Here is a 12,910-nt window from a genome sequence, read left to right on the forward strand (position 1 = left end):
TACAGTTTGGCTTTACACATGAGAACGTTCAGCCTTTTTGCCATCCAAACTCTTTTCTCAATTCAAGGGATTTGTGAGGTTCTAACCCGCTTGCAGCAAAAAGCTTCAGCCAGCCACCTGGAAAGTATAGTTGCATGAAATGGAGCCAGCCACTCACTTGCCCCGTTCTCGACAGACAGGATGTGCTAAAAATTCCCTTAGGGGGTCAAATTAGATACGCTGCATACAAGTGATTTGCCAGTATATTTTCTATGCAAATTTATCATTTAATTCTGCATCATCAGAGGGGATATTATTTGAAATGAAATCAGAGCAGGCAGAGACATTCACAGCATTTAAATGTGGATTATCCACCCCCACAACAGCATGCTTGGAGTACAAAACTTGATTTGGAGGTACATAATTTGTATTACAGCTTGCAAGATCATCCAACGTCCCTCAGGAAAACATCTTATGTTTCGATTATACTTGAGGAATGAAAATTGTCACCTTTGGACACCATCAGGGCTGGCTGCCAAGATGCAAAGCAAGTACTGTGTGGAGAAGTTACTAGAATTTGTTAATGTGGACAGAGGGATAGATGGTGCGCTTGGACAAATATGAAGTGATCAAAGCCAGCATGAATTTGTAAAGGATAATGGAATTTTCTGAGGTGTCATTAATGTGGTAGGTAAGGGAGTATCTGTGGACTTCCCCAGGTGGCATTTGATAATGTTTCACAGAAGACACTATTAGGAAAATGAAGGTAACCTTTTGACATGGTTGCAGAATTGGTTAGGAGATAGGAGACTAGAGTAAGGGTAATGGGTATGTACTCCAATTGGCACACTGTGACTGGTGTGGTCCTCCAGGGATCTATACTGGGGCCTCAGCTTTCTACAATATTTATAAATCATTTAGATGAAGGAATAGAGAATCATATATCCAAGGTTTCCAACAACACTTAACTTAGGTGGCACAGTATGTAATGTGGATGGGAACTGAAAGTTGCAAAGGGACAATGATAGCAGGACAATGATACATGAAGTTTAACATGGGGAAATGCAAGTTTAACCATTTTGTACCCAAAGAAGACAGATAAGAACAGTTTTTAAATAGTGAGAAGGTTGGAACTGTGGAAAAATTACAAAAACTAGTGGAAAGATAAAAAATATAACTAAAAAAGATTAACTGAATGTCAGCCTTCAAATCAAGGAAGCTAGATGGCTCCTGTTGGATAAAACTCTGGTTAGACTCTGGTATCCACTTAATTCTGGGCAACACACCTCAGGAAAGATATACTGACCTAGGAGTGGTACAGAGCATATTCAGCAGAATGATACCAGGCTAAAGGTTAAAAATGATGAAGAATGGCTGTATAGACTAGGTTTGCATTCTTGGCATATAGAAGATTCAAGGGTGGGAATAAAAATTAACTAGCACAGTAGCTTAGGTCCTAGGGTTTTATGTAATATAGGAGTAAAAAACAATGTGCAATGCCATCTGTGGCAAGGCCACTTTGTGGTTGCTCAGTGTATGCTTTATCTAGAATCAATCAAGCTCATTATTACTCCAACAGCATACGGAAGGTGCAGAAAGTGGTCAATAGCGAAACATTTAGAGGATTATTAAATAAACCTTGGCAAATATTTACATTAAGTAGGCAACTACTCTAGTGATTTTTTTAGTCGACATTCCCAGAAAAATCAATGTTGACATAGCAGCACATAGATTCCGACTGAAATTACGGCCTTTATTTCTAGGGGAATTCTCCAAAATTTTAAGGCATGGCATCATTCTAGTGTCAATGAGCATTTAGTGAAGAACTGGGGTGTAGAGCTGACACCAAAGGGTAAATACATGCTACTTAAAAATACTTCAAGTTCTGTTCTCTCTATTGGGCAACTTGGAAATGCTTAAACAAAGCTCAAGGATATTTCACTTTTAATTTTAGGCCCAGTAGTTTAGTGAATAAAGTGAAATTCCATTTTTATAACACAAAAATCTGGGGTTTTTAACAAGTGCTTTGGAGGTTACATTCTATAATTTTTCCAATACATCACTAAAGAAGTTATTATGGCAGGGAAGCATTTGACTGAGTGCGGCATCAAGGAGCCCCAGCAAAACTGGAGTCAATTGGAATCGGGGGGTGGTGGGGGGAAACTCTCCACTGGTTGGAGTCATACCTAGCACAAAGGAAGATAGTTGTGATCTTTGGGGTCAGTCATCTCAGCTCTTGGACATCACTGCAGGAGTTCCTCAGGGTAGTGTCCTAAGCAAAACCATCTTCAGCTGCTTCATCAATGACCTTCCTTCCATCATAAGGTCAGAAGTAGGGATAATCGCTGATGATTGCACAATGTTCAGCATCATTCACGACTCCTCAGATACTGAAGCATGTTCAAATGCAGCAAGTCCTGGGCAATATCCAAGCTTGGGCTGACAAGTGGCAAGTGTGGTGCGAATGTTACAAGTGCCAGGCAATGACCATCTCCAGCAAGATGGAATCTAGCCATCGCCCCATTAAATTCAATGGCATTACCATTGCTGAATCCATTATCAACATCCTGGGGGTGACCATTGACAAGAAACCAAACTGAACTAGACATATAAATACTGAGGCTACAACAGCAGGTCAGAGGCTCGGATGCCTGCAGCAGTTAACTCAGCTCTGACTCCCCAAAGCCTGTCCACCTTCTACAAGGCACAAGTTAGGAGTGTAATGGAATACTCTGCACTTGCCTGGATGGAGTGCAGCTCCAACAACACTCAAGAAGCTTGACACCATCCAGGACGAAGAAGACCACTTGATTGGCACCCCACCCACAAACATTCACCCCCTCCACCACTGACACACAGTAGCAGCAGTGTATACTATCTACAAGATGCACAGCAAGAACTCAGCAAAGCTCCTTAGACAGCACCTCCCACACCCACAACCATTACCATCTAGAAGGACAAGGGCAGAAGACACATAAGAACACCACCACCTGGAAGTTCCCCTCCAAGCCACACCATCCTGAAATTAGAAATTTATTGCCATTCCTTCACTGTCGCTGGGTTAAAATCCTGGAACTCCCTCCCTAAGAACACAATGGGTGTACCTACACCACATGTACTGCAGCAGTTCAAGACGATAGCTCACCACCACCTTGTCAAGGGCAATTAGGGATGGGCAATAAATGCTGGCATAGCCAGCAATGTCGACATCCCATGAGTGAATTTAAAAAAAGGCAGATCTGTTATCAGTAACACCTCCAACAACCAGAAGTAGGCAAGTCATCAAAGAAAATAATCTAACAGAAGTTCTCCATGCAGATATGGCATTGCCTCTGAAGTGAAGATGGTCCATTTGCAAGAAAACTACCTCAGAGTGCAGTGGATGCCGGGACACTGAATAAATTTAAGGAGGAGATAGACAGATTTTTAATTAGTAATGGGTTGAAAGATTATGGGGAGAGGGCGGGAAATTGGAGTTGAGGCCGAAATGAGATCAGCCATTATCATAATGAATGGCGGGGCAGGCTCGAGGGGCTGAATTGCCTACTCCTGCTCCTAGTTCTTATGTTCTAAAACATCAGATTTTAATTTTATGACGCAGAGTTCAAAAGTCCCAGGTTAAAATTCTGATCTGTTCTCTACTCCCTTTCCCTGAGTCCCAATTATAACTTACATTTGTAGAGGACGCTAACTTTAAAAAAAGATCAACACTTCCATATAAGAAACCAGGTATATTTTTCAAATTCATGCATTATTCAATTCAACAACTGAACCAATCAAATCCCAGTTAATTGTATAGGTGATTCTTACCTCGAGGAACTACAATGTCTGACAGCTGTACAGTTGGCTCTATGTACTGCTCAAAGGCAGGCTTGACAAACTTGTTGTACTGTTTGATGACACCAACAATGTCACGACCCCTCTCGGATATATCTCTTTTTAAGCGTCGGACAAGTCTAATGTCAGAATCAGTATCCACAAAAACTTTCATATCCAAAAGCTGAAGACAAAGACAATTCAAAAGAAATTCCATCATTTTGCATGAGTGAAAAAAGTCTGCCATGTTTAAACTTACATTAACATTACAATGTTTCTACTGATACAACAAAACCCAGCAATACAAAGATACTTTGCTTGAGTAGTAATTATAACAGATGCATAGGAAACTAGCTAGCAGAAAACAAACCAGAGTCATAGAATGATACAGAAAGAGGCCATTAGGCCAAACATAATATGTTTGATGTATTATTACTATTAATTATTACATTCTACAAAGGATGCATGTGGGTTTTGAATTATACATGAAAATTTGGCAAGTTTGTATAAATGCTGCTCTCTTCATCTTCCTCTTCCATGAGGGTAATCCTGTAACAATTTCAGCAAGGATAATTAGATAGCAGCAACCAGGAATTTATGCTGTATTTTATCCTCTCTCCCAACCCAGAACAAAGAGTTGGCAGCGTTCCATGTTAAATTATAACTAAATAGCACCCTAAAATTCTTGCAATCCCATTAAGTACAGGAAAAAATTGCACCATTTTTGAATTGCTGTCATATAACATCTGTAAGGAAAAATCAAAAAATATAACCTGTCTCTGCATATTGTGATATAAATAACTTACTTTTAACTCTTTTTTCAATACCTTGTCCTTTCTTGTATGTAATGATCAACACAATCTGCTTGTGGTTTTCCCCAACTAGAGCTTACTTTGTGTTTCTTTTTAAGCTATCTTGCACTGCACAAGTCCCATGCACATATGGTTTTCTATTCATACTGGTGAGTCTTTAAATCAGGTCGCTGACACTCACATACTAAGTTCTTATTCCCATCTAAACTTTTTTGTAGATGCAATGCACCAACATTCACTTTACCATATGCGATGTGCACAGAGTCATCTAAGTCAAGTCCTTCAAAGCAAAATTATCTAATATACTATTTACCCTGGCAATTATGGTCCTGGGTGAGCAGGAATTTATAAAAATGACTTCAGTTTCAATGCAGGAATAAAAATTCCTGGTGGATTATGGGGTAAGGTTATGCTTCCTAAATAAATTTCCCTCGTTATCTACGCCATGATATTTGATTTAGCATTTCATTTAATACAAGCAGCTAATGCTGAGCATGCTGTTAATCAAATCTGAGGTAAAGTGATATAACTACCTACATTATTCTACTGATTGTAATATTCACCAACTCTAATGCGTACTCAATGTGCATCTTCTTTGTAAAAGCCTTGTATTTATTATTTATCACTTCTACTTATTTATTTGAAACTAAAACATTCCTGATGTTTCTTGTATTACAGTAATATCACACATTTGTAGAAAAACTTTTCTTCTGAATGGCTTCAATGAGTATGCAGTTAAGTTGCCTTCACCACAATGATAAACAACATCTTCATATAAGTTCACTAATTCAAGATTATACAACCCTGCCAGCAAAAGCAATAGTAAAAACTTCTATTACGAACAAATTAGTCTTGGGAAAAGTGGCTGCCTGTGTGCACTTCCATTTTCACCAATTTACTGGAATCTATAAAAATGTGTGACGGAAAATATGATTATGAGCAAGTATTTGTGGCATCCCCAACTTTAAAGACTTATGTACATCATGAAGCTATTAATGTATGTAATATTTTGGGAAATATTTTTCTTTTAAAATAGAGGTTTAGTCTGTGGGTGTTTCTTAATTGGATTAAAGCCAGCTGGTCTGGGTGCTTTGATGGGTACTAGTTTTGAGATAGGAGAGAGGTAGTATGCATTTACATTTTTTGAATAGAGCATTCAAGAAGTGGGGTGAAACTTCTACGCCTATCTAGCAGATACCAAGCAATATATTTATATTACTACTAAAATTGATACTATGAAAGGGGTTTCATTGTTAAAAGATGAAGTTTAAAGAGGCTGGTGAGACAATGGGTTGAATTCTCTCGCCCATTGGAAGGGTTGTGTGAGGGTGAGCAGGAGCGAGCGCAAACCTGATCGGCGCCCCAAATCGCGTGCGCACCGCAACTTTCCATGGGCGGGCCAATTAAGGCCCGCCCAGCATGACGCACACCCGGAAGGGCTGTGCACTCCATGGGGGGGGGGGATTCCCTGAGTTGGGGCCTGCGCTCTTTCGCACATGCGCGTGAAAGAGCACAGCAATCTCCCTGAGGCATGGAGGTGCCTCAGGGAGATTAGGTTTTGTCTTGAAAAATGTAGTAAAGGTTAAAAAATTTTTTAAGGGCATGTCCCCTCGTATGAAACTGTCACGTGAGCTGGGAGATGTCCATTAATTTTTTGTAAAAATTTATTTAATTAATGATCTCTTCATGAAACCTCATCCCGCCTGTGGATGAGGTTTGATGAAAAACACGAAGGCCGCCTGGGCTCTTTGCCTGCCCGCCAACCTTAAGGTTGGACGGGCTGCATTCTTAACAGCTTTAATGACTTTGTTAATGGCCTTATTAGGCCATAACAATTAAAATTATAGGTTATGACAGTTGTTTAAAGTTTCCCTCTAGGATTTTTAAATAACTCAGCGTTACCAACTGCATCGGTCATAACAATTGGGGGCTCTTGCCAGGATAATAACATTTCTAATTTCTCGATTGGTTGGAATTGTTGAATCTTAAGCTTACAAGTATGAGAGGCACTTTGGGTTCAGGAGTTGGTGAGGTATTTTAGAAGTGGTGAGGCTGTAAGATGGTTTTGGCAATTGCTAAGACTTGTCTGGGAGTAGAAGAGATAACTCTGATTGGGTTGGAGAAAATAACCAAAAGTAAGTTAACGGAGTTGGCGGATAAGTTAAAATTGGGGCTACCTGCGGGGGCTAGGAAATCTGATATAAAAAGTAGAGCACAGCATCTACAGTTGGGAGTGAAACCTGACACTAGTGAGTCACAGCTGGAGGGAGCAAGACTTCAGTTGTGAATGAAAAAGCTTGAATTTGAAGCAAAGATCAGAGAAATGGCTTTTAAAAGGAAATTAGAAATTGTGAAGATGGAGAAGGAGGAAAGAGAAAGAGAGAGAGAAAGAGAATTCCAACTGAAAATGTTGGCAGTTAGAAAACAGATGCCAATAGATGAGGAAGGATTCGTCTCCAGAGTAGAACCCAGTGGGGATATGTTTAAATTTGTACAAGCTCTTCCAAAGTTTGAGGAAACAGATATTGAAGCTAGCTAAACAGATGAAATGGTCACAGGAAAACTGGACATTATTATTACAGTCTAAGTTGTCAGGTAGGGGGCTTTGCTTTCAGGAGAAATGTCAGTGAATTATGATGTGGCGAGAAAAGCTATTTTGAGTGCATATGAGTTGGCTCCTGAAGCATACAAGCAGAAATTTAGGAATATGAGAAAACAACCTGGGCAAACTTATATCGAGTTTGAAAGAGTAAAACAAAGTAATTTTGACCAGGCATTAAAAATAGAGGCAACATATGCAGCTCTTAGGGAAGTCATTCTTATGGAAGAATTCTAAGATTCAATCCCTTCGGTAGTGAGAACTCATGTGGAGAAGCAGAGGGTATGTCATGTAAATATGCTTAAAAGGTACTCTGACAAGAAAGAGGAACAAAAAGAGTTGTCAGTGATGGTGGATGATGAGAAAGGGCTAGAAGTGCAAGACCCTGAAATTGATTTTCCTCTATTCAAATTGGATAATGAGGGGGTGCTTGAAAATTTAAATGCAATATTGAGTTACCTTTCAAGTGTCAAAGTGATTGGAAAAGCTATTGCTGTCACACAAATCTATTTGTGGAAATAAGTTGGGAAAGACGCATTTAGCTTAGTATGTATAGAAATATCACCTTCAATAAGGCAACAACCTTATAGATTGAATCCGGCAAAGTTATCACAAGTACAAAGAGAAATTGATTTCATGCTTCAAAATGATATCATTGAGTCTAGTTGCAGTAACTGGAGTTCGCCTGTTGTACTGGTACCGAAACAAGATGGAACACAAAGATTGTGTGTGGACTATCGAAAGGTGATTCAACTGCATCGGTCATAACAGTAAAGCTCAGAACATGCACAAACCTTCACTATAGTCTTGTAGGAAATCAATTAAAAAATATATTTAAAAAGAGAAATGTGATGCATGCAATGCATTTTAAAACCCTGCATTTTTTAAACTTTTCACCTTGATACATCAATCCACACTAACATTCTTGATCAGGTTTGACGGAGTCTACACTGTGGGTATCTCCCCACAAATCACTCTCATTCTATGATCCCACACTTGCCACTTTGGCAAATCCGTAGCATGAATTTCAGTTTCAACTAAGATCTAATCTGAAGTAAATTATGATATGCCAACTATGAGAGGAATGTTTTAAAAATAAACTTCATTTATACCCTCTGAAATGGATTTTAAAAAATCAGTTCCAAGCTATTTTTGTAGTACCGATGAATAAAATGTTTAAAGGTAGGTGTGCTTTCCCACAATATCCTTAACATACAGAATTGCTACATTCGCTTCAGTTTTCACTGTTTTATTCATACAACAAAATGAAAGCTTAAGCCTTCTTGCCCAGACATAACATTCATACTGCTGCATTAACTATATTATAGTCAGCCTCCACAGATCATTGTGGTTATAACTCAATGGGATAAAAATAGAGATATATTGATGAAGGCAGAGGCGTGGCTAAGGTGCTAATTGAGTATTTTGTACCATTGTTTACCATGGAAGAGGGCAATGCCAAAACTATGGTTAAAAAAACCATGGTAAACGAGGAGGCTGCTGGGATACAGGATAAGAGAAAAAATAAAGAAGCAGTACGAGAAAGGTTGGTAATTCCTAAGGTGGATATGTTACCTGGGTGGGTTGCGTCATAGATAGTTGGAAAGTAAGGATAGAAATTGGAGAGGTGTTTGTAACCATCCCCACTTCCTCCTTAAATACGGTGGCGGGGTGGGGGGGGGGGGGGGTTAGTTGCAAGGGACTATGGATTGCAATTATCACACCCTAGTTCAAAGAAAGGGAGTGGGATAGACTTGGCAATTACAGGCAAGTCAGTTTGATGTGAGTGGTGGGCAAGCTTTTAGAAGCAATAATCCAGGAGAAAATTAACAAGGCACGTGGCCACTCATGGATCAATAAAGGAGAGGCAGCATAAATTTTTCTGAGGACAAATCATGTTTGACTAACTTGGTTTAGTTTTTTTAATAGGTAACAGAGAAGGTAGAAGAGGGCAGTGCAGTTGATGTTGTGTATATGTAGACTTTCAAAATGCCTTTGATAATAGCCTGTTAGCAATATTGCAGCCTTTGGGACATAAAAGAGTCAGTAACAGCATGGATATAAATTGTCTAAAGGATATAAAACAGATTTATGGTGAATTGCTGTTTTTTGGACTAGAAGGAGGTGGAGGTCCCAAGCTTCAGTACAAGGGCTACCACTGTTCTTGACATAATGGGGGTTCAGGGAACAAATTCAAAATTTGCAGATGATACAAAACTTGGAAGCGTAGTAAATAGTAAGGAAGATAGCATTAGACTTCAAGATGAGGTAGACAGGCTGGAGGGATGGACAAACACACGGTAGATGAAATTTAATGCAGAAAAATGTGAGGTGATATATTTTGGTAGGAAGAATAGAGAAACACAATATATGCTAAATGGTACAATTTTAAAGAGGGTGCAAGAGAGAGACCCAAGGATGCTTGTGCACAGATAACTGAGCATAGCAGGGAAGATTAACAAAGCAGTTAATAAAGCATAAAGGATCCTGGGTTTAATGAATAAAGGATTAAAAACGAGAAGGTTATGTGAAACTTATATAAACACTAGTTCGGCACCAGCCTGAGTATTGTGCCAAATTCTCGGCACCATACTTTAGCAAGGGTGTGAAAGCTCTGGAGAGGGTACAGATGATTTTTACTAGAATGGGTCCAGGATTGAGAAATTACAGTTACACAGATAGATTGGAGAAGTTGGGATTGTTCTCCTTAGAGCAGGGAGGACCAAGAGGAAATTTCTTAGGGAGGTTTTTGATAATGAAAGGGCACAGACTTAGGTGTTTGGCAAAGCACCCACTGGCGACATGAGGAAAACTTTTCTTTTTTTGCACAAGTGGTTAGGATTTGGAATGCACTACCTACAAGATGGAGGCTGCAGTTTAAATATTAGTCTTCAAAAGGGAAGTGAATAAATATTTGGAGGAGAAAAACTTGCAGGAATGTCTGGAAAGGCCAAGGGAGCAGGGGCAAAATTCCCCTCCAATCTGTGTGTAAGTCTGGCCATGCGACAACCAAGAAGTTACCACGCAGGCAGCTTACAAGTTGTTCCCTTTAGAAATATTATGCTGAACACCAAAACATATCTTTGTCACTATCCTTACTCTTCTCATATATGCTCCTCCTTCAAGCATCTAATCTTGTTCCTAGTGGTCAACCTTCAAAATCCTTGTTAGCTACTGTGTAAGTAACCATACATTTCATCTAAAGCTACAAATTATGTTATCAAGTAAAGCACAGGGTAACAATCGTGTTTCTGTATTTTTGATTTTCTGTATGATTTCACTTTTCCATGATCATTAACAACATTGAACCTTTTTCAAATCAAATGCAGTGTACTTTAATGACCAGAATAGCAGTTGATAACCATCTTCATTATCAATCTCTAGGGGCAATTAGGGATGGGCAATAAATGCTGGCCTAGCCAGCGACGCTCACATCTCAAAAATGAATAATAAAAATTCTTGTCACTTGAGAACTTTTTTGATGGTAAAGAGAAAGGAGACAATTCACAATGTTTCGGGGGAGTATGAGATCATAAGCCACCATTAAGTTATAAAGGTAGAACAAAGTTTCAGTTCTGTGACAAAGAAAATAGACTGGAAACTACATTTTGAAAATGAAAATTCAGCTCCTGTACTGAATTTAAAAGACTATATGTTATGATACATTGACCACACTGGATTTTTAAAATATATTTTAAACTTCTGAATTAAGGAGATTTTGAAGGAACTTAAATTCTGACTACTTAAATGGAATGACGGGCAGCTAAGTAGAAAGATAGTTCATATAGAAAAGTGTAACATACGACAAGAATACAGAATTTAGATAATTCCCACTCTTTCATCAATTATTTGGTTTTCATGCAAAATCAATTTTGTATTCAAACGTATTACATTCAGCTTAAGGGATTCAGAGCACTAAGTTCCAGAAAACATACTTTGTAAGTACTTTTACTTTCAACATACTACTACTCAGTATTAGACACAGTGGTTTTCAATGGGTTATGGTGCTTAAACAGTTTTTGTTTAAATATTCCAACAAAAAATAGCTATGCACCTTTAGGAGTTCCTTGTTGGCAAATGAAAGAATCCCTTCGAAGATCACAACATTTGCTCCATATACCGTTTTCTGCAAAAACAAACAAAAGTTAATGCACAGCATAAAATACTAACACATTATAGATTATGCTTAATGCTACCATAAAATAGACTATCAGTATTAATTTAACAAATGACTGGCAAGCACTGGCTGCATGGGGGCAGGGGAGAAATGGTTAGATCATCACCTTTCTACTTCTGACATTGAATCCAGTGAGACACAACAATTTCTGCTTACTTTGTTAGCTATAAGGGTGCTTCTTGTACAGAATTATTTTACTCAGTTTCAGCTTGATTTCAATTGAACATGATTGCATATACATAATTACACACAGATTAGGATATGACTTGGGGACCAGAATAAATATTTAAAAAATGAAGTGTTTTGTTTAAACCGATTACACTTATTTCACTAAACCTGAAAGCAATCATTTTTTACCATATAAAATTGAAACTGATTTGATACTCAAAATATTAAATGTTGAATTTCCAATTTTTATCATGCAGACCATTTATAAATACATATATCATTATCCAGGACATCACCTCAATCTTTCCAAATGTTTTCTCCTTAAGCTAATTACGACTATGGTCAAAAAATGTATTCCTTAAATCTGGAAAAGCTATTCTCTTTCAAATGTATTTTCTCTTAACAGTAAGACATTTTCTTAAGAATTTATCCTAATTTGGTTCAATATTCCAGAATCCACAAATGAGAATTTAACAATTTAAGTTTTAAGTATAATACTAAATATTTTCTATTATTACATATTAAAGTACAAATTTATTTATTAAAGACACAAAGAGAACTATGAACTGATATTAATGCTAACATTGTGCAACCAACAGATCTAGCACTACTTGAAAAATGTGTTTATATTTCATATCAATCATTTCATTTCAATCATTAAAACCATTCTGGTCAGCCAGGCCATTTGAAATCTAAAATTGGCAATAGAATAGCCAAAATGTGGAAAAAGAACTAAATTAAAAATATTAGGCCATTTTACAAATAACCTGTTAATTGCCTTTTACTCACACAAAGGTAGAATTACAATCTGCATTAAGGTTTCTTAATGTATATAGTAAAAGATTACGTAATAAGTGCTAAACAATTACAGCTAATCAACTCTTTTTCAGGAAATAGTAGTAGTGTCCAACAACTTTCACGATTAGTGGCTGATTCCTTATCCCCTCAAACATTAAAAAGATCTTTAACAGACTTGGTATGTTATGAAAGTATGTCATCAAGTTTCAGGATTATCTAACTCTACAGAAAGTTGAAAAAAGATTCTCAATAATAAAACACCTCAAATTCCAGAGATAAAGCACTGCCCTTTAATGGTTAATTCAGCAACAAATCAACACTTAAGTTTTACAATTCATCAAAATTAAATCTCAACATAGAACTCTTAGTTCCTTTTGCTGGGATAAATTTAAAGCTTGGAACATAGGCATCTTAATACTCTTATTGCTGGCAGTTTAATGTATACGTCACTGTGCTTAATCCATTTGCTAGCCTGCTAACGCAAAAGTTAGCAAGTATATTTTATTCATTGATGGGACTTGATTTGAATTTTCTAGAAGAGCTTCAAAATTGTGTCCAGTA

At 37.8% G+C, this 12,910-nt stretch overlaps 1 protein-coding gene across 3 annotated transcripts in view; it reads right to left on the reverse strand.

Moving 5' to 3' along the window:
• Positions 1-12,910, reverse strand: part of si:ch211-243j20.2 (uridine-cytidine kinase-like 1) — a 99,982-nt gene that overhangs the window by 44,600 nt on the left and 42,472 nt on the right. For all 3 annotated transcript variants that reach the window (XM_041187323.1, XM_041187325.1, XM_041187324.1), the window contains exons 5-6: positions 11,261-11,332; positions 3,790-3,979 (exon numbers count right to left, since the gene is read on the reverse strand). In XM_041187323.1, the coding sequence (XP_041043257.1) occupies positions 3,790-3,979; positions 11,261-11,332 (262 nt within the window). The remainder of the gene's footprint in view (positions 1-3,789; positions 3,980-11,260; positions 11,333-12,910) is intronic.

This window comes from Carcharodon carcharias, chromosome 5 (assembly GCF_017639515.1).
Source record: "Carcharodon carcharias isolate sCarCar2 chromosome 5, sCarCar2.pri, whole genome shotgun sequence".
Classification (NCBI taxonomy): domain Eukaryota; kingdom Metazoa; phylum Chordata; class Chondrichthyes; order Lamniformes; family Lamnidae; genus Carcharodon; species Carcharodon carcharias.